The sequence below is a fragment of the Aulonocara stuartgranti genome, assembly GCF_965226115.1.
Source record: "Aulonocara stuartgranti genome assembly, chromosome: 15".
Lineage (NCBI taxonomy): Eukaryota > Metazoa > Chordata > Actinopteri > Cichliformes > Cichlidae > Aulonocara > Aulonocara stuartgranti.
The window spans coordinates 41,353,773-41,376,178 of NC_138951.1; the positions used below are offsets into that span (position 1 = coordinate 41,353,773).

Genomic DNA, 22,406 nt, shown 5'->3' on the forward strand with positions numbered 1-22,406 from the left:
GTCCAAAGACAGAACATGGACACAGACGGCAGTCGCGTCGTGGACCTGTTGGTGTAATCAGTTCATTTCTCTGACATGTCACTGATCTCAAACAGCCTATCCATTCACAAGAGGTGGAAAAAGTGGGAGAATGAACAGGCCTGTCAAGAAAACCAATTTGTTTTGACAACTGACACAACAAAGGGATGTGAGGCGGTGAAACACCGGACTCCATGTCAGCCTGTAATTTAATGCTGTCAGCTGCCACAGAGAAGGTCCAACCCCCGGCTCATTAGAGGTGCAGCAGCTGAGCAGAAATGCGCCGCACTACTCATTTCTGTGAAGTGATTTCTGTGGGCTCACCTGTACCCGTCGATGAAGCTGGCATTGATGTAGTCAGAGCCCTCCACCCCTCTGATCGGCTGCAGGCAGACGCGAGTAGACTCGAAAGGCATGATGTTCACCAGGCGGTTCTTGAATTTGTTGCACGGCAGGTTGGCACTGATGAATCTTGAGGTATGTGCTTTAGAGTTGGCCAGTTTCTGCAGAGACAGAAGAAAGGACAGGTGATTGCAGCTACACGGCAGCATCCACTGTCTATCATCTGCCTCTGGTCTTTATAGTGCTAATCCAGTGTGGCGCGTGAGCAAGGTTGTTAAAGGGCACGAGGAGCTAACGTTCGTACTGATGCACGAGAATGATGCACTTTGAGACGATCCTTTTTTTCTCTGACTTCAAATGAATGTCGGATACTGTTGTGTGTTGAAGCTCATCCTGAAGATGCTGAAAAGTCAAAACAAATCCTGAAACATTTAGTGTGAGCCGACAGGCCTGTGACAATGCAGATCAAACCAGAGAAATAAGATGTTTGGATGCAAACCTAGCTGCGTGAATGATTTCATTCTCAAATTTTTCTTTTCAGTTTCGGTGGGGAGGAGGTGTTTCTTTACTGACAGGCACCAACTTGAGACCTCTGCACTGCAAGTGCAAGTGCAGTGAACTGAGGATCAAAACCTAATCATGCTCTGTTTAGATTTACAGCCACCCTGCTTGCATTAAAAAGCAGCATAATACTGAATGCTGGGCATTCCCCCTGCTGCAGGATAGAAGCTGCTTAAGCCACTACACTTTTGCTAAAGCAGTTGAAGACAGTGGATTGCTGCAGATCATCCCGTATAAAACTATCTAACCTGGGATGACCTTATCTCCCGGTTTTCCTGGCTCTTGCTCTCCCTCTGCAGCTCCCTCTACTCCAGCCTCATCAGGAGCTCAGAAGTTAAGCTTTAACAACTTCTCCTCTGAGAAGAAGGAAAATCTTCCTTCTGCCTTTGCTTGCACTTGAGTATTACATTTACATGAATTTGGAGAGACTGTACAAACCAGGCCATGATAGCTATACTTTTACTGACTGCAATGTTGTAGTAACTGATTCTGACTTTATGATTTAAAATCTACCTAAAGTAGGCTGGATGGATATGAGTCTTGCAGATCCCCATATTCCAAGGGACTCCAATTTAAATAAACAAAAAATGCTTTTACCCTCATGGCATGGTTGTGTCAATGATCCATCCACCCATCCCCAAAACCTGTTTAATATTTTTCTCTAGATGCATTAAAGTGTTTACATGTAGTGAATCTGACTCTGAGACTACTACTAGCACTGCAGTCATTTAAAGCTCATTTCTTTTATTCTTAATTTGCACTGAAACATGGTAACACACAGTGTGTGTACTGTACATTGTTATGGAATGACCTCTAGTTTACTAGCGGACAGAAATGCAGTGAGTTTGCACAACAGAGTGAAAAATCCCAACAGAAGGCGTTTGGGTTGGACTCCTATCACCTTCTCCTCAGTGATGATCCTGAAAAGCCTGTAAGAAACTAAAGGTGCAGCTGCTCTCTCATCTTTTTCCATGACTTAAAGTGTCTGTCATTGAATCCAAGCACAGTCGAGGCAGTTACTGTATGCGTTTAAAGTGCTTCCTTAAATATACTGAGTGCCCAAAGCCGTACAATCGTAAAGTCCAGATCTGCTCACCTTAAACTCCAGTTCCATAGCTGTCACCGCCTCTCCAGCGGCCACCTGGGTGAGCTTCTGGATGTGGGCGTACAGGTTGCGGGCAGGGACTTCTGTGTTGCCACAGACTGCAGCTTCCAGCAGGGCCTCATGGACGAATATGTACTGATCCTCTGTCTGCACCATGTAGTTCCTTTGAGCTCGCATGCACGTCACATGACCGTATATGTCCACCGACTTCTCGTGTTTCATCCTCTCCAACATGGCGTCAATCACAATAAAGCAGCCCGTCCGGCCCACACCGGCACTGATGGGAGCACAGAGAGGAAACACAGGCGTCAGACCAGAGATCCCTGAGCGCTTTACATCTTTCCCCTGACCACTGTGGCATTTCCACGGGCCGGGAACAGCATCGAAATCCTCATGAATACCAGTCCAAACCAGTTACAAATGGGTCCTCGTCCCTCCATAAAGATTCACTGAGAGACGAGGCTGGCCTTTAACATTATGGAGGCAAGGAGGGGCTCATTGATTCCACTTTTATGTCATTGGTTGATCAGGGTGATTTCGTTTATATGCCTGCTTGCTCACAACGCTTACACGTTCTGGATTTGTCTGTCATGGTGCACAGAGATTCACGATGGACCTTAGAGTCTCTACACCTCATTGAATATTGCTCGGCTTGGATAGGCTGCTTTGTCCTTCTGGAGACACAAGCATCAGTAAAATCTTCTTTTACAAGGCCGTTCTTGGTCTTTCTTATTGACCTACACATGAAGGAAATTATAGATGGTTATTGTCTTTGGTTCAAAGACTTATTCGTGGCACCTGCACTTAAAGCTCACATTAAATTATAAAAAAGGCCATTTTAACTGATCTGGAGGCAGATCGTTAAAGTTGCCTAAACTAGTTATTCTGACACAGATCAGCTACGTTTCCTCAGTTTTGAGCTTTACGATCATGCACTTTTTACCTGTTTCTTGTCTTTTGCCGTGTTCATAATTCGTTTATGATACCACTGCTGAGCTTGGCCAGGACACTCTTGTAAAAGAGATTTTTAATTTTAACAGTAAAAAGGTAAATAAATGATGATATAAATTTAAAAACTGTGAGTTAATGGAGCTAACAAACTGCAGTCCGATATGGAAACTTGTTTTATTCTATTGTGTGGCAGAAGTAAAGCGATTACTCTACAACCTTGATTTTAGTGAATGGACCAAACTGCTGTGAGCCATTTGAAGAACAGTCCATATCCAAAAATGTATTGTTTTGAACATATAAACAGGACAAGAGCTTTCAGAGTATATCATTGTATTATTTGCCATTATTTGGTTCCATCTACAATGTTGTGCTGTGGACGACGAGGCCCACAGATTGCACCGTGAGCACTGCAGGATGTCAGGGTTACAGGATGACTGTGGGTTTTAAAGTGCAGCTCAGGACCTCTGCATACGTGCTCATGTACTTATTGTGTTATAAATAAAAATACCTGCAGTTTATATCTAACATCCCCTTATGGGAATATATGAATTCTGGATTTGTGCTGCAGAATTGGAAATGGAAAAGCCAGATACGGTTCTCTGACTTTATGGAAATGTAATATCTGTTCCATAAGGAAGAAATATATTTGCTTTTTGTGTCTAAATTTGTACAGTATAAGCAGACCAGTCATTTGAGATGCAGAAAAAAGAAGAAAAATCTATTTCCTGCTCGCCTTAGAACAGTTTCCATCCTTAATGTTAATAAATGGGTATTTTTTTTAATCACTGTTATTTAATTATAAATTGTTAGTTAACAAAATTAACAAACATAATAAAGTGTAGTAGTTATTAACTTGTTTGTAGAACATTATTGTATCTGATTATTAAAATGATAAAAAAGCAGTTTCTGTATTTTTTAATTTTATTGACTGTTAAATACAAAATAATGAAAGTTCCTGAACACTTACTATAAGGTGAGAGTACAAAATGAAACCATACATTTTAAGATTGTACCTTTTATGTTGTAACTGGTGTTTTATGCAGGTTGATAAAAAACGGAGGAAACAAACATCCAAAAGCTGCCGCGGCACATGGGAGTCCCTGACGACAGCTATATGTCACTTCCTGTTTCTACACGACCTTCAGCAGTGTCCGTTTTGAATTTTAAGCTGACTTTGAAAGGACGGCAGAGGAGAATGAAATCACGAGGGAACAGTTCGTTCATGCGTTCAGCATGTCGTGACATTAAAACGAACCTTCGCTGAGAGCAGACTAATGAAGAAGAAAGAGTTCTGCTGGCCAAGAGCCGCATAAAAGCGGAAACATTTCCAGGACAAAGAAAAGCGTATAAACGATATTATTATTTTTTCCTCCCAATGCAGCAGATGGCCCCGCCCCTCCCTGACGCCGGTCCTGCCGCAGGCTTCTTCCTGTGAAACGGGAGTTTCTCCTTCCCACTGTTGCCAAGTGCTTGCTCACAGGGAATCATCTGCTTGTCAGGCTTTTCTCTGCATTATTGTCACATGAAGCACCTTTAGGCAGCCGTTGTTCTGATTTGGTGCCATATAAATCTGGTGGAGAAGTATAGATGTTAGAGTCTGTGTGTTTTGCTGGTGTCTGAGTCCTTACTTTGCAGGCTTAGCTTTGTGTTTGGGTCTTTCTGTACTTTAGTATTCATAGTTTGGACTCTGATACTCACGGACTGGCTTCTTTTGTTTGTTTGTGATTTTGGTTTATTCCATTCTTATCACCCTCAGTGTTTCCTCACTGTATGTTATGTTGTAGTGTGATGTTTGTTTATTTAATAGTCCTTCTTTTGGCTATTTATTTATTTTGTCTTTCTGATAGTTTTACTTCTCTTGTCCTGTGTTCAATTATCCATGATTATCTCATGTGTAAATCTATAATCAAGCCGTCCCCCTTTATCCATGTCTTAGCATTTATCTACCCTCCCTGTGTGGCTTGTTTGTGTATTTCGTCTTTCCCCAGTGGACTTACTATTTTTGGTTCTGTGCATGAACCTAATAAATGTGTTTTTCTGTTTTACCCCTGCCTGCTTCTGAGTCCTGCATTTGGGTCCCTTTTCCTGCACTATATGACAGCAGAAACAGGAAGTGACATCCATCCAGCATAAGGGACTCTGTTCCCTCCATTTAAAGACAAATAAACGACATTTTTTGTAAAGTGAAATAATGCGTTGTTGGCGATTCTTTTGTAACAGGAAGGCTGTACAGTATTCTGATTTACAGAATCAAATACATTTCTGTTCATTTGACCAACTTAACTCATTCTTGTAAACAGATCAATGGATTTCAATTATAAACCATGTTGTATGTGAACACATGAGACCATGATGAATAACACACTGCCACATTAGGGCGTAGAGTAAAATATGCACAGTAGTTGTTTTTCTCCAGTTTCCTCCGTTTGCTTTGCTTTTTCTTTATTACAGGTTGGAGACTAAATGCAGTATGAGCTTTAGATACTGAAGTATTTCAGTGCTACACTTTGAAATCACTGATCCCACTTCTTCACAGAAGAAGTGGTGTGAAGGTCCTTCAGACAGCAGGGAGGGAGCACGCTGCCTACAGAAAACTGGACTGGCTTTTCAGATCCTTGCCCCTGTTGTTCCTTTGATAAGTCTGGTTTAAAGCTCCCCAGATCAGCTGGGTTGGTAAACATGAGTGTGCTGTGTGCAGCGTACGAAAACACTTTGAAGGATTTCTGTTTTCTTTCGGCACAACACATTTTCTTTGATGGGTTAGCTGTGTTAGTATGCTTTGAACAAACTAGGTTGCGACTTATTGTCCAAGCATGTCTAAAGGCAGATTAATGTTTACACTGGAAATTGGGGTGAAAAGGCTTCTGTGAGAGCTTCCTCCAGGCTGCATCTCTGTCTGCCTGATTCACCTCTAGCACTTTGGTGTATTTGCATTTGTGTTCATAGAGAAATAAATTGCACAAATGCAAATGTCAGGCACGGACGTACCAACAGTGTTTAAAACTCACTTTTATCTTCGTTCTAAAATGATTGCGCCGTAGCTGAGAAAAAGGTTCAGCTGGTTTTGTAACAAGATCAATGTTAGCCTGAGACGAAGTTAAAAAATATTAGAAATTTAGGATAATATCAGACTTCAGCTACAACGTTCTCACACAAGACTTGAATAAATAAATGAATGAATTACTAAACAATACAGATCAACAGATGGAGACAGAAAACAGGCAAAGCAAATAAGTATATTAAATCAATATCACACAGAGTAGCTGTGAAAACCTTGCAAGATGCAAGAGCGTGCATGTCCCTTAAAGGGGGCTGGTTACTGGTTTGAGAGTTGCATACACGAAGATGGTTTCCAGCAATGTCACATGATCTGAAACAATAGTTTTTGAGCATGCTGCAGTATTTGTGTTAATGTAAGATAAGGTCTACCTGCAGTGAACCACCATGGGTCCGGCATCTTGAGGATTGCAGGACTTGATTCTGCGTAGAAAGGCCAGTGTTGGGGTCGGATACTCAGGGACTCCATGGTCCGGCCAAGCCAGAAACTGGAACTGTCGAACTTCTCTTTTTTCACTGGAGCCATTCTGTTGACACATTTACTCAAGTTTGTCACTCATAAAAACAGACCCCAACACACTAATGTGATTATGAGGCTAAAAGATTCACTGGCATAAATTCGATTATCTGAATGATTAATGCAAGAACTTCTTATTATTTGTGCATCACAAATGCACTCTGAGCTGCACTCAGAAGCACACAAAGTGTCCTTGGTGTATGATGACGTTTTCATAGCTTTATCAGTGACAAACATAATATCAGGCACAACACATTTTTTTTCCCCAATTCAGGCACCAAGGCCACAATCTGCTTAGACCAGGGGTGTCCAAGCTCGCGGTCCATTTTTAATTGGCCCGCAAGTAATTTCATAAATAGAATAGCCGCACTTGAGTGTATTGCACTTCTTAGTTTTAACACCAGGGGGAGCTACTGTTGATCAAGGCAGTTGCTCCACCAAAAAGGACATCACAGAAGAAATTTACCCCCAAGTTACTAAACAGGGCAGAACCAAAGAAGCGAAAAGTAGAAAGTGAGTGCAGAAAATTTCAGACACGGTGGGAGAGTGAAGATTTCTTCAAAGAACTCAAGGGGAACCGTGTCTGTTTGATCTGCACTGAGACTGTGGTAGTTATGAAAGAGGATAATGTACGACGTCATTATGAAACCAAACATCAGGCCTGTGCATCCGACACTGGTGCTGAGCCAGAGCAGAAAGTAACTCTCCTGCAGGGTCAGCAGCAGTATTTATTTCGTGCTCAAATTGTCCAGGAAAAGGCTCCAATAGCGAGCTATGAGGTCGCCCAACTCATCGCGAGACATGGCGAGCCTTTTTCAGATGGAGACCTCATCAAACATGGAAACCATGTAACACGGCCTCGTTAAAGTCACCGAAATAATGTGTCCGAAAAAGTGCAGAACTTCAACAACGTCAGCGTGTCCAGAAATCCAGTCGTGCGACTCACTGAAGACTCGTCAGCCAACATTAAACTGCAACTTTCTGCAGGGAGTGGACGAGAGCACGAGCGCTTTAAAAATATATTCCACAGTACCCGTGTGTTAATAAGCATGCATGTGCAGATACACATGCTTCAAATATCAATGATGCGCATCAATTCTGTCACTACCCTGCTTTTGCACCACTTTCTTATCTGCATTTTTCTTGTTAACACACAGAGTAATACAGTAAAGTTAAGGTTATATACCTAATTTCTAGTAAGTGGCCCCGCCCCTCCTATATTTTTATGTATGTGGCCCTCAGTGAAAAAGGTTTGGACACCCCTGGCTTAGACTCTTAAGTACTTTCTAGACAAGAAAGAATATTTTCTATCCTTTTAAAGCTGCGGAAGCCTTAATCAGCACGGAGTGCTGCAGGGATGACCTTTTTTGTAGGCCAACCCAGAAGGTAGCATGTCTTTAGCATCCCAATGACTCCTTTGTCAGTTCCTTATAAAAAAGTATGTGGCTTTTGGATTATCAGAGAAAAAAGGTTCTGTGGGAAACACTAGTTTATAATACTTGCACACTGGTGAGCAGAATTAGGTCCATGAGCTAAAGACATTTTGTGATTTGCAATTGCGAGAGTTCAGCAATCTGTTTGTTAAGTGATTAAATTATGATCCTGTTTCCATTTTTCCTCGGATGTATGAAGCAGTCTCAGATCATTTTACTGAAATTGAAAGAATTTGGACTTGTTTTCGTTCTTTGTTATGCTTCGGTTTTTATTTGCTTTTGAACATTGAAGGATCTGGAAACGACTGATGAAGCGAAACTTAACAAGCGGATAAAAAATGACACTCCTTTGTTTGCTGAAAGTAAACTGAATATACAGGGTGAAAATACAGATACTTAGTTTATTAGTATTGGTGTTTAATTTTTCTACGTATTTTTTATATGTCTGGGTCTACTGTTAGTGAAAAATAGTGACTGATGTGATTTAACCTCCACCAGGCGGTTGCCAAACTGCATAGCATAAATTTAGAGATAGGTTACAGTTAAGCCGTATGCTAACGAAGCTTAATCTCAACAACAGAAGATTCTAACTTTTAAGCAATTTTCAAACAGTCCAGTGGACTAAGATGTGACGCTGGCTTCCAGCCATACCACCCTGAGCACACCCAGTCTTGTCTGAGCTTGGAAGCTAAGCTGGGTTGGTCCTGGTTAGTGTTTGGATGGGAGGTCGCTTGTGCAGCTGTGGGCTCAGTAGACAGAACTGGTCGTCTACTAATTGGAAAGTCAGAGGTTTGATCCCTGATCTGCAAGTCAAAGTATCCTTGTACCAGATACTGAACCCTGAGTTGCTCCTGGTGATCTGTGTAACTAAATGAATCAACAGCAACATGGTGGTCTTACCTTATAGAGGGCAAACGTTCTCACACTGTACGTAGCCAGCTCCAGCGTGTCCAACATGGTCACTTGAATCATCCCGTACGTCTCCGTGCCTCGACTGGGCCAATACTGGTCACATTTCACCTACAAACAGAGACAACGTAAAGGACTATTTAGCTCTACAACCAGTGGTGTTGGAAGTGGAGTAGGTGTTGATAGAGAGATTGGTTGGTGCAGTATCTGCAGTGATGTGACTGCTGTGCTGGACTCAGCTGGTGAAAAGAGAGAGCTGGAGATGACCTTACCTTTGGCCTCAAGCTGTAGACAGTGACTGAAAGAACAGGATCATATATGCACATGACTGAAACAAGCACCTTTCTAACGGTGTCTGGTCTCAGGTAATACCTTGGTATCCCTCTGGAAGAGCTGAAAGAGGGGGCTGGGGAGAGGGAGGTCTGGGCATCTCTTCTGAGATTGCTGGCCTGTGACCTGGACACCTGAAATGTGGCCCTTATTTGCAGTGTTTTTGGCCACCGTTGGTCTAAACGAATGGTATTGACTCAGGGTAAGTTTGGCTTCCTCAACTACGTTCCACTGTAGACGGTGGAACTTGTGGTATTTGGGGCACAGCACATTTACCAGGGCTATATCAAAGCTAAAAGTACCATAAGTAGTCTAGATTAGGCCCAGACATACATGCCATTGGGATACCTTTTTTATCACATGAACTACCGGCAATATCGGGAGAGTTGGGTCGGGTGAAAGCCAGATTTGTTTTTTCCTACACATCAGGAAACAGCCCGGTGTGATGGATATTTAGATTCTCTAATGTTCCTCCATCAGATAATCACGAAAAAGCTCAGGGCTGTGATGCCTGTGTGGAAACAGCTTCTACAGAAAGTAGTAAAATAAGTCCTTATGCATGCTACATGTAAGGATGGAGAACTCAACAATGCTCTCACCTGATTCTCCTGATATATTCATTCCTATATGAAAATGGATTTGGAAAAGGACTCAGTGATTACATTACACAAGATTAGACCATAATCATAATCTTAGACCCTCACAACCCCAAGCTTGCAGGATGATTTACTTCACATGGCCCCCAAATGATTATTGCCAAGGAAGCTGCATGTAATAACTAATAAGAGAAACTTGTTGGTGTGTCTAATGGCAGCCTCTGATTGTATAGTCTGTAAATAATGGCAGGATGTGTTCATTTGATTGTGGGCCATGCACATTAGCAGGAAGTGTGGACAGACAGGTTGTCACCTCTGCTCTCAGGTTAGAGAGCATCTAATATTTGCTGCGCCTCTGGTTGAACCACAGAGGCTGTTATTGGCTCTGGCAGAGGGCTGATGGCCACTGTCACAAATAGTAATGGCACAGTGCTGTGGCACTCAGCTCTGCCCTGTGGTTGTGGAGTTATTAACAGTGAGAATGAGGGTTTCACATCATTACTCACATGAACGCCGTTTCTACCCTGCTACCTGCCATGTGATTCCACAGGCGGCGTGCTGCTGCTGAGCCAAGCTCATCAGTACGTTCAGAGCAGTAAATCAGAGGATCGACAATCCTCTTCCAGCCTCCTGTCTTATATTCTCCTGTTTGTAATGTATTTTCCATTGTGAGAGAATCAATGAATTTCATCCAGACAGCAATGGAGCAAAATATTAGAAAATATATCAACTGTGCTCTGATATTCTCAAATTATGGGTTGCAGCAAGCCACCACCTCTCTCCCTCCATCAGCTGGGATGATGCGTTTTTGTATGACTACAACATATTGTGTCAAAATCAATAATGCCTCTTTGAAATTTTCATCAAACCCAAAAACCACTTTATTTGTAAGACATTTTGCTCTACATAAAAGACAGGTTCACCTCCACTGCACCTGCACGCTAGCACGATAGTTAACAGGCAATGGAAGTAAAAATGAACATCAATGCTGAAGGAGAGGAGGAAGACCGAGTGCTTCGTTACTGAGTTTAAAGTGAGGCCCAATGTGTGTCACGTTGTATCCACATACCAGCAGAGATACGGAGCTGTGGATGTGAAACGTCCTTGAACTGAAAAGAGGCATACAGCTATAGCACAATATGTTTCTTCAAGCCAAATCTCAAAGTGATGGAGCTCGAAAAGGAGCAACACAAATAACTGACCAGGGATTTTTTGTTTTTTTGCAACTGATGCTCTTTTTGGGGGTCGCTTCGTGTCAGAAGTTTGTATGGTACACATAAACTTGATGGTTGAAGACTTTTTTGTAGTAGCAGAACATTGCACTGATAAGCACTCCTGCCTCACAGGAAGAAAGTTCCTGAAGGTGCTGCTGTGCAGATTTGCTCTGCCCGCTTCCTCACACAGTCCACAGATATGGTGTCAGGCTCATTGGTGATTCTTAATAGGTCACATGCAAGAGTCTATGCTTGTCTGTCTTTCTGCATTAGTCATGTGATGGGGACTATCAGCTTGCCCAGAGTGTATTTCACCTGAACAGCCAGGATAGCCTCCAGGAGATATGGTCCATGTGAGCCTAAGCTTGATAATTAGGAAAGTGAATAGATGGATGCCAGAGGACTAAAGCAGTCTGACACCCTTGGTTCACACACAGTCACTTACGTGTCAGGCAACTTTGTGCAGTTTGTAGTTTTCTAAATTCAACTGGACATATTCCTTTAACTTTAACTGGCAAAAACTTCATGAAGTTCTTCATAAATAAAACTGCAGCTATTAGTGAAAAAACATTTACAGCTGTCAAGTACAGCAACTGTAATAACTCCTGATATTTACTTATATTATAACGTTAAAGATTTCTTCCTCTAAACCATCAATGTGGCTTTCAGACCCCATTCCTAGAAGACCGCTCAAAGAAGCTTCCCCATTAATTATTGTTTTTAAATTTTAAATATGATGAATCTATTGCTTAATGGGCTACAGTCCACGGGCTTTTAAGGTGCTGCTAATTAAACCGTTACTTTATAAAAGCCTTTACTTGACTCAGCTGTGTAAGCTAACCACAGACCAATTTATAACCTTCCTTTTATTCAAACGTTTTTGAAAACGTAGCTGACAAACACCGAACTGATCAGCTGCAGACAAATGTTTGAGTCCGATTCAGAATTCATCTCAGCACAGAAACAGCATGAATGAAGGTTACAAATGATCTTGTTTTGAGAGTCTCCTTCATATACTTTATTTTTGTAATTATGTACCGAACCACATATATATTATACATGGAATCACAGGGTTATGTGCTGGGACCAGGTCCACTTACATTATACATGCTCCCAGTCTGGATTTGGGAGACAGCCTCTCTACATTTAAGATCAGGCTTAAAACTTTTCTTTTTAGATAAAGTTTATAGTTAGGACTGGATCACATGACTCTGCATGCTCTCTTAGTTGTGCTGCAGTGGGTCTAGGCTGCTAGTGTTCTGTTATTGTTTATTGTTCTCTGTCTGCATTAGAGCTGCAAGTCTGCAAACATACACAGCCAAAGTGCACAGGATGCTACAAGCAGAGCGTCCCTGCATGTTAGACAGAGGTGTGTTTAGTGTTTATTATGTGTTTTTGATTGGAACTGCTGTAAAACAGACAGAAAACAACGTTTTATTTCCATTAACACCAGCCTCTCTCCTTACTCGCTGTCTAGCCTGCTGAACCTCAGCCACTGTCTGTCTCTTATCCACCACTCCAGATTTGAAATTTGACATCTTTCCCACTTTTTGTGCTTCTATTCATCTGGTTTTGTCTAGGTCGCTTGGTTTTGAGGTTGTTCAGGTTGTTCTGGTTTCAGATGCCCCACGCAGGAGATTCTCCCAGAGTATATAACTTCTTTAACCCCCAAAAAATAGCCCTGAAGGAAGTGCCAGAAAAAGCTTTATGTTTAGGTTCAGGCCATAAAAAACTGTCTGAAATGAATGGAGCTCACCCGTGACTTCTCCTCCAGGCGAGTCATCATAACGATGGTGCACGTCCTCTGCTCCCATACCATCCTCCAGAAGTCACTTAGCGTCTCTGGCAGCGGACCCTGGGTAGCGATGTAAGCGTTCTGTTTCCTGTACCCGTCAATGTAGTTGGCATTTATATAGTCACTACCTGGAACTCCTTAAGCAAGAAGCACAGTTGGACATAATGAGCAAACAAAAACAAATGGCAGCAGATCAGAAAATGGAGGTCGACTACTGCTTGTTTCTCACCGTCCACGGGTGTGAGGATGACCCTGGAGTGGTCGTAAGCAATAACATTTGCATAACGGTTCTTTGGCTTGTTGACCTCCAGGTTGGAGTGCTCCCAGGTGAACTGCTGTCCTGGATCAATAGACTGGACACACAAGCGTTGGGAGTGAGAGGTGGGTGAGAGAGCATCTTTACTCTTCTTTGAGAGAAGAGTGCAGGCCGATATACGTGACATAAATTCATCATCCCTCCTTCAGCCTGCAGCTCCATCACCTGGTTGATCTTTAAGCCCCTGAATCCACATTCCACTCCTAAAATCTCATCCATCCACCCACCCACCCACCTACTGGTTCGGTGTGTGGTGAATCAAGGAAAGCACTGAGGTGAGGTTTAGGACAATGGCCTTAGACATGTCTTTTTCCTCATATGAGACTGAACGATGGGGACCACTTGCATCATATTTAAAGTGAAGAGATAAGGACCTGTGTTCGATTTTATTTCTCGGTACCAACAGTAAGGCAGAGGCAGGAAAGCAGTCAAACTCTAGTGAGATGGGGGTCGCTGTATTATATGAGCCGGCTGAAAAGCACCTGTGAGCAGAGGTAGAGACGCAGAGACTCACAGGAGAACAGCAAAACAAGTTACTGCTGAAGCCTAAATTATGCAAAAGTATAATGATCAGAGGCTCAGGAATGACTCATCAACTACTTAAGCTGCATAATTGAATTTGCTGAAATATGTAGTGCAGAGTCACTGCTTCAGGTGACATTTCAAAGCTGAGCAGGATGAAGTCAGTGAGTAACTACATTATGTTTGCTACCCTGATATCAACCTTTAGCTACATCATCTTGTCGGAACAATTTCATTGGACAATTTACGTATAGATTTGAAACAGTAGTTGAATGCATGGTTGGGCCAACAGAAAATATCAGGTCAAAAGGAAATTATTGGATTACTAAGTGATGTTTATTGAGTCAAACCAGGTGCAAGAAGAAGGCACAAATACTTCCAGCAACACATAAGAAGGGCACTAGAGAGCAAGGTCACGCCACATGTGCTGTTTTAAAGAAGCTCTGCAGAAAGTCACTGTTTTTAACGACTCCACTGAGCGGCTTTTTGTTTATGCAGTCGCCCAACAAAGGAAAGAACCTCAGTTTAATGTGGGAGGAAACACAAATCAAATGAACAAAGTTCATTTTGACCTGATGAAGAAACCAGTGTCAGCTTTATTTGTTTTTAAGTTGCTGCCTAATCACCCGGTTTGGCTATTAGTTGGGGTTCAGTGACTTTGACAGGCGGACTTGAGGAACCTGCCAGTCTTTCAATTAGCGTGCGAGCCGTTCTGCCTCCTTTACCTCTGCTGCACTCGTGAGCTGATATGAACCAGGCAGGTTTACTGCCTGTTAACAGTCTCTATCGATTGCTGGCTGTGAGCACAGGCACAGGTTTAACTGAAATGGCATTCTGCATACTGTTATTCTTGATTGATCTTTTATGCTCCAACTGCTTATCTCCCATCACCTGGAAAAAAAGAAATCTCACACACACACTTGTAAATAAACACACAGATACCGATGCACGGGAAAAATGAATCGGTGGCGAGGGCTCTAATATCCTGCTGCTTTTTCTCTTTCTGACTGGCTGCATAGCTGCTCAGCGCTGCGCTCTACAACTGATAATAATGACAATGGGGAAACAGGTTGAAAGCACATCTTATTTAACAGCCTGTTAGGTAAGGCTTCCAGTACACTGCACTGAGAAACCACTCACATTACTGCTAATGTGCTCCGCCTACATGTAGATCAGTTACTGCGATGACAGTGTAATCACTATCTGCGCTTCTACAAACAAAAAAAACAAAGCAGGTAAACACAGAGAGAGGAACAGGCCTCTGTGAAGCACATGCATGTGACAGGGTTAGCTCACACTCAGTGTGTGCAGATTTAGTGGACTGCAATTTATAACTGATTTACCTTTAATACACTAAATCCCCCCAAACGGCACAGGCACACATTACATCTATTTTATTTCACACTGTTGTTCAAACATACATAAATGTGTTCTTTGTTCACATCTTCTACAACCAGGGTTTTCCAAGTACGCCTTGTTTGCTAATTGCAGCCCTCAGCGATGTTTTGTGCGGCTTACAGCTGAATGGAAAAAGAAACTACTATGAATGTCGTTCAGTCAGAGTTAAAGTCACATAAATTCATGATTACGAATGAGTACATTTCAAACAATCTAACCTCGGTAGAGGTTTAAACACTATCTATGTACAGGAAAACTGGTATTGGCAACATAAACCATCAAACATTAGCCACAAGTAACACTTACAAAACCAAATTCCAAATCTAAAGTGATTAGACTGACCAAAGACATTATGGGAGATATGGACAAAACAGCCAAGATTACTACGGGAGTTTTACGCTCCTCCTGCAGGCATGCATTTGGTTAGAGTGTTGATGTCGCCTGTGTTTTTGGTACTGTTTTAAACTTGTATTCATTGCAATGGCCACAAAAAGTTGAAAAAATAAGCTGCAAAACTATGTTTTAAGACTTTATACTTTGTTACAGATACGGACATCTGGAGACTCGCTAGTAGTCATTCCTGTTACAGTTTCTTAAAGTCCACCTAAATTATGCTGCCTGGGTCGTGTGCATAGTTGGTGCATTGTACAAACACACAGCCATGCTGACCATCAGCAAAGACCAACTAGATGCTCAGCGTCTGAGGCAACGCTAGCAGGCTAAAGTATACACCTTACTGTATGTGAAAATACCCCACTGCTCATTTGATACATCACCTCAGGAAACACTTGCCGGACACATTTATAATCTCACTAACTAGTTTCACGTCTTATTAAATATAACATGACGTTCATTTTCTAATTTAGGGTCTCATTTAGAGGAAAAGAGACGGTACAGCTGGATAAGCTTCAGTTCGTGGCTACATTTTGATTGACTAGTCACTGCTGTATGTAATGTTTTTATTATACAGCTGGTATAAGGAACATATCTTATTCCTGCAGACATTCAACATAGTTTTCTTTTTCTTAGTTCTCAGATTAGAGGTAATATCAGATGTTTTTACTACTCTGTGTTTCAACTTTAGCTTTTTTTTTAACTAAACCCATAACCTGTTTTACTAAATTAAAAAAAAGCTTGAATACACTGATGTCATATGTAAACTAGCGCTGCCACAAACGATTATTTTGATAGTCGACTAGTCACCGATTATTTCTGCGATTAGTCGACTAATCAGATCATCATCCATTGAACGTAAAACTTACAGCTTATTGCACCAGCAGCATCTGCTCTTATAGAACTATCATTAGCTTACAGCTTTAAGTGTTTAAGGTCTGTGCTAACTAAAAATAAAGACAAGATGATAGTTTATTACATTTTAATGAAACTTGCAGATTGTTTCGGTGAAGTTTAATAAACTCCTTGCTATCTAAAATATAACAGGACACCGGAGTAAATTCTGGAGCATCTCACACTTCTGATAATCAGCTGTCTGCTTGACGTTTATTCAGCTGTGTAAAAATTATAACTTTAATCTCAGCCAAACCGATTTACTCAGGAACAAATAAAATACTAAAAAAAGCCAAACAATAACAGTTTTAAGTTATCTAAGTGACTCATATATCATGTTTAACCTGAGTAGCGAAAGACGGCGGTGGGTTTGAAAACGATCTGCCTGTTGTGCCAAAAAGTGATTGTCTGCCAAAAACTGATTTCCAGTGTTTCTGTGTATTTTTTATGTGTAATATCTTTACGTATGTTCGTAAATAGACTTCAGTGAACAGGGGATACAAAGGGGTTACATAAAGAATTAAAAAATTATCTGTTTTTTAAGTATCTTTACAACTTGTACTTACATTATAACCAATCCGGTCCTTTATCCCCACTTAAAATATTTTTACAGAACTATTGTAATATTTGCTGCCATTTCTGCTGTCCTGTTGGGCAACTTACTCTTACAAAATACATTTTTAATGTTAATGAGATTTTTTTTACTGCATAAATAAAGGTTATATAAAAGTCGCTGCCAAAAACTGATTGCGGCTTGTATCTTGTTACACGAATGTTGTTTGTGGCTCAAGATGACTTTATGTCATCCATAAGGGATGCATTTGACATATGTTTAACATATTATAGCCCAACAAGTTACTTATAGCACTTTAAATATGAGCAATCGCTTTTTGGCAAATACCGGAAATCAGTTTTTGGCAGACAATCACTTTTTGGCACAACACCGGTGTTCCAGATCTACTGGCGTTTAGATCAACTGGCGTTGGTCGAACAGATGTGCGGCAGTCTTGCGTTTCAGGAGCTGCTACCGACAAACCAGCAAAAAAACGCCAAATGTGTCATCTGTGACACTTGTGAGGTTGTCTCAAACACACTCAGTCAGTCTTGATGCTGTTGAACAACAAAATGTTTAAAAATGTGGCGAGTTTATCTGGTGATATCCTCATGCGCGACGCGATCGCGAAAACAGCAAACAAGTAACACCACGCCGATGTTGTTCACAGGACAGCAAGAGTAAACGATCGGGAGACTCTTGTCGTCGTCATCGTTCCCCTCGCACGGTTTATTTCTCCGAATTCAGCGTTTTTGCTTCACAACTACAGCGTGCAGTTTACTTTGTGCACTAACATGGACTCGAGTCAACCAGCGCCACCTCTGGCCAAGTGCCACAGCCTACAGCCAGATCAACCTGTGACACATCTGCACCACGTTTGAATCAGTGTCATGCACATTTGTACCTTTCAATTGTGTCTGTTTGTGCGTCATGCAAATAAACCTTTGAAAAGAATGAAATGATATCATATATTCCTTATTGGCCTACATTTGTTCAAAATCCCAAATTATATACACAAAGTCATAGAAATCACCACTCCAATTGGTCATCATGATTTTGATATTCTCTTTTTCCATAACAATGAAATACACCTTGGACAAATATGACACATCAATATTTCATTAGTGTTGTAACATCACATGTCGTTAGCATAGTCTGCCTGTGTCTTCCCTCTGCAAACGAACATTTCAGAGTTGGTTGTTATATACAGTCTGTATAAGTGTGGTTAATCTAATAAACATTTGTAAGGAGATGGCAGTTACTGTGAATGTACAGCAGGTGATTAGTAATAAACAGTCAGACAATGACTCTGACAATCTCATTCAATCTTGCAGATTGAATGCACCTTCTGTGGAAAGTGGTACCACACAGTGTTGTGGACAAATGTTGTGGGTGCTAAATAAACAGAAAAAAGTGATCCCTGTTGTCTTTGCTTACTGATTGTTTTTAGTGTTGACAATCCACATTGCTGCCATTGCACCTGTCAACATGTTTGTGGGTAGATTTGGATGTACCAGGGGTAAGTGCAGCCACTCAGCCTCTACTCACTGTGATCATAGCAGCAGGTGCAGATGTGTCACAAGTTAATCTAGTAGTAGGCTGTGGTAGTAGTGGACTGACCTCCATTTGAAACTGCTCCAGCTGCTGTGTGATAGTGGATCTGCTACAAATTGAAGATCATAAGCAAGTTTTGGAAATGAACCCTTGTATTATGTTGAAGAACAAACAATTGACATTGATTTTGTTGCGGGTCATTTTGACCCGTACTGTGTAAATCCACTCAGAATTATCCAAAAACTGCAATAAAACAATAGCAACTTTATTTCCCATTAGATAAACATGTAGAACACAGACATACAACAGTTAGACTTTCCATAACTATTTTAGGAACAATTTGGTTTTTCGTTCTTACAAACACATTTCTTTTGAACTTGCCCAACGTTCTCAGTTTTTCAATGCTCAACATTTTCAATTTTGTCCACATGCTGGACAAAATGTGCTTTCTGCAGATGTACTTCTTGCATTCCTCACAGAAAGTGCTTGTTTTCAAACAGGAATCTTCCTAACTAAGATTTAAAACAAAAGATTTCTACGTCTCCTCCAGTCTCACAAACAGATGACAAACCAAGCAACACACCTGAGTCACTGACTTTCTTAAATCCACTCACTCTCACTGGCTGTTTATTACTAATCACTGTGTAACTGCTGTGAATTCAAAGTAACTGCCGTCTCCTTACAAATGTTCATTAGATTAACCACACTTATACAGACTGTATATAACTCCAGCCATGTTGATGGATTGCCTATATTGGCTGGAAATATTAATTTCCAGGGAACAGACACAGACAGACGATGCTTACAGGATGTGATGTTACAACACTAATGAAATATTGATGTGTCATATTTGTCCAAGGCGTATTTCATTGTTATGGAAAAAGAGAATATCAAAATCATGATGACCAATTGGAGTGGTGATTTCTATGACTTTGTGTATATAATTTGGGATTTTGAACAAATGTAGGCCAATAAGGAATATATGATATCATTTCATTCTTTTCAAAGGTTTATTTGCATGACGCACAAACAGACACAATTGAAAGGTACAAATGTGCATGACACTGATTCAAACGTGGTGCAGATGTGTCACAGGTTGATCTGGCTGTAGGCTGTGGCACGTGGCCAGAGGTGGCGCTGGTTGACTCGAGTCCATGTTAGTGCACAAAGTAAACTGCACGCTGTAGTTGTGAAGCAAAAACGCTGAATTCGGAGAAATAAACCGTGCGAAGGGAACGATGACGACGACAAGAGTCTCCCGATCGTTTACTCTTGCTGTCCTGTGAACAACAACGGCGTGGTGTTACTTGTTTGCTGTTTTCGCGATCGCGTCGCGCATGAGGATATCACCAGGTAAACTCGCCACATTTTAAACATTTTGTTGTTCAACAGCATCAAGACTGACGGAGTGTGTTTGAGACAACCTCACAAGTGTCACAGATGACACATTTGGCGTTTTTTTGCTGGTTTGTCGGTAGCAGCTCCTGAAACGCAAGACTGCCACACATCTGTTCGACCAACGCCAGTTGATCTAAACGCCAGTAGATCTGGCGTTTAGATCCCACGGCTCTAGTGACCCTAGCCCCCGGCTCGCTATCGAGCTAGTGGGTAACAGACGTCTCTGAAAACGTCGGAGCGCGTTTGAAAATATGTGGTGTCTTGATAAACTGAGCAGATATTTGAGGTTTACACAGCTACATTCTCGCCTGAAAATATGTGAAACGTTTATTTTGTGACCCAGAAAGAATAATAAGAGTAATATTAAAACTAACTAGCTGCCGCCATTGTTGGAAACTGAGCAGGGCCGCGCTATGAATTCTGGGACACAGCTTCCTCTTCGGAGTTTAACGGCAGCTGGCATCCTTGTACATGCAATGCTGCCATCTTCTGTTTCAGTCCGTTATTACACTCTTAAATCCTGCTACTTATTCCTGCGTCTTTTGGGATCTTACAAAGTTTCAAACAACGCGTCGGCTATTAAATCAGTCGTCGACGATTTTGATAGTCGACGTAATCGTGACTAGTCGACTAATCATGGCAGCCCTGATGTAAACACAGCTTCATTAATAACACCTCAGCTGTAGTTAAGTGTAGATTATCTTGAGTGCACACACACAGCATTGCAGAGGTTACACATTCCTGCTCAGTAGGCAGCTGGTGTTGGTTTTGGTTTGTTTCTTTTGGTTCATCTTTGAACAAAGTTTCAAACCCCCCCACTGTCACCACCCCGCCTGCTGTGCAGGCAGCAGAAGCCAGAAAATGAAATAAAAAAGAAGCAGTGACAGTCACACTGCAGCACAGGCATCAGTACTTGTGATTGACTGGAAGTTCAGCAAAAATATTTTAGATAACATCATCAACAGACACATCAGTTTTTAATATACGATTAGTTCCCAGATGATTTACTGACAGTGGCATAAAACATCTCCTCCTGTGTTATGTTTTCTGTGCAAGTGACCCGAGATAGTTCTAATGCACTCTGAGCAGCTGCCCATCCTAAAAATTCATTTTAATAATTGACACAGCAGAAAAACACAGACGTGCTTTAATGCTGACTGTGTTGCACCTATGGGAGGCCCGGCTGTGGTACACACAGGTTCACTGCCATGCTTTACTGAGACATTTAAAGGGACTCAAATGAAATTCGTTTCGCCTGGTGTTTGTGAGGTGGAAAAGGCCTGGAGCAGCAGCGTGGGCAGTTTTCATGGCAGTGCTGAGGGCAGCAGATATGAAACAGATCTTTCAACAGAGCTGTGTTAGGCTGCCTTTCCCTTTCAGTCACATGCTGTTCTACTGGTTCCAGTTTCAAATAATGAGGTCAATCTATGTGAAAATAATTAATGCCTTTAAGCCAGAAGCTCAGGGTTCAGACTGAAATGAGTTTTCTACTCTTTGATCTGCACGATGTTATAAAAGATATTCCCGTGTCATCTATTAGTCCCTGGATTTTTCAGTCTGCATATTGTCCTTGAGGATGAATCCCAAATTGTCTGGACGAATAGACCGCACCCATCAGGGTGGGTGCGGTCTATTCACCCCAGGCACACAGTTCTAGCTGTCAGCACAGAAGCCCCGCCTGTAATCCTTTCAAAACTTCTTTTTTTTAAGGGACAACCAATCAGAAGACATTTCATTCAGAGGGAGGGGGGCTGTCTTGTTTTGGGCAGTGAACAAACTAACAGCGACTGTGACTCATACTACTCTAGAAGAGTCCACGAATAAAAATGTTGAGGTTGAGTTAGAAATGATCATATTAGAAATCCTGTAAGGAGTCCTGAGCATCAGCCCAAAATAAGTTTTACTTGTGCAAACCATTTGATACAGCCAAAATAGCAGATGTAATCATTATGATATAATGAAGGGAATCACTGTTTCAGGGCCATATGTGTTATATGAAGTGGTCTCCAGTAGTCCCCAAACAGACTGGCCCATTTATCAGACGTAACAAGCTGTGGGATCCTCTGGCAGGTCTCATTTTAAACACAGCCATTATCAGCTTTTCATTTCAAGCCTTGCTGCTCTCACTGTGGACTAATGACGGGGGCCTCCTTTGCAACAGGACAGGGGACAGTGTGTGTGTGTGTGTGTGAGTGTGTGTGTGTGTGTGTGTGTGTGAGTGTGTGTGTGTGTGTGAGAGTGTGTGTGAGTGTGTGTGAGTGTGTGTGAGTGTGTGTGTGTGTGTGTGTGTGTGTGTGAGAGTGTGTGTGAGTGTGTGTGTGTGAGACCTTATGCTTCTGTCACTTCTGTCCTGATCAAAGTTTAATGAACTCTTTAGTGCACATGCCTGAGAAGCATCTTACACATCACACACTCAGGATGTCATCACGAGTGGATACAAACACTAAACTTGTTGTCTTCATTACTCATTTTTAAAAAATGGAATTTGAATGAATAATTGCATTTCTTATTCTAAGTCTTGGAGAAAGTTAATAAATGTGCTCTGCATCC

The 22,406-nt window shown here is 41.6% G+C and overlaps 1 protein-coding gene across 9 annotated transcripts in view; it reads right to left on the reverse strand.

Moving 5' to 3' along the window:
- Window positions 1-22,406, reverse strand: part of ptprfa (protein tyrosine phosphatase receptor type Fa) — a 397,951-nt gene that overhangs the window by 11,186 nt on the left and 364,359 nt on the right. For all 9 annotated transcript variants that reach the window (XM_082506013.1, XM_082506017.1, XM_082506019.1 and 6 more), the window contains 6 exons: window positions 13,058-13,181; window positions 12,790-12,965; window positions 8,885-9,004; window positions 6,407-6,561; window positions 2,018-2,303; window positions 343-521 (listed from right to left, as the gene is read on the reverse strand). In XM_082506013.1, the coding sequence (XP_082362139.1) occupies window positions 343-521; window positions 2,018-2,303; window positions 6,407-6,561; window positions 8,885-9,004; window positions 12,790-12,965; window positions 13,058-13,181 (1,040 nt within the window). The remainder of the gene's footprint in view (window positions 1-342; window positions 522-2,017; window positions 2,304-6,406; window positions 6,562-8,884; window positions 9,005-12,789; window positions 12,966-13,057; window positions 13,182-22,406) is intronic.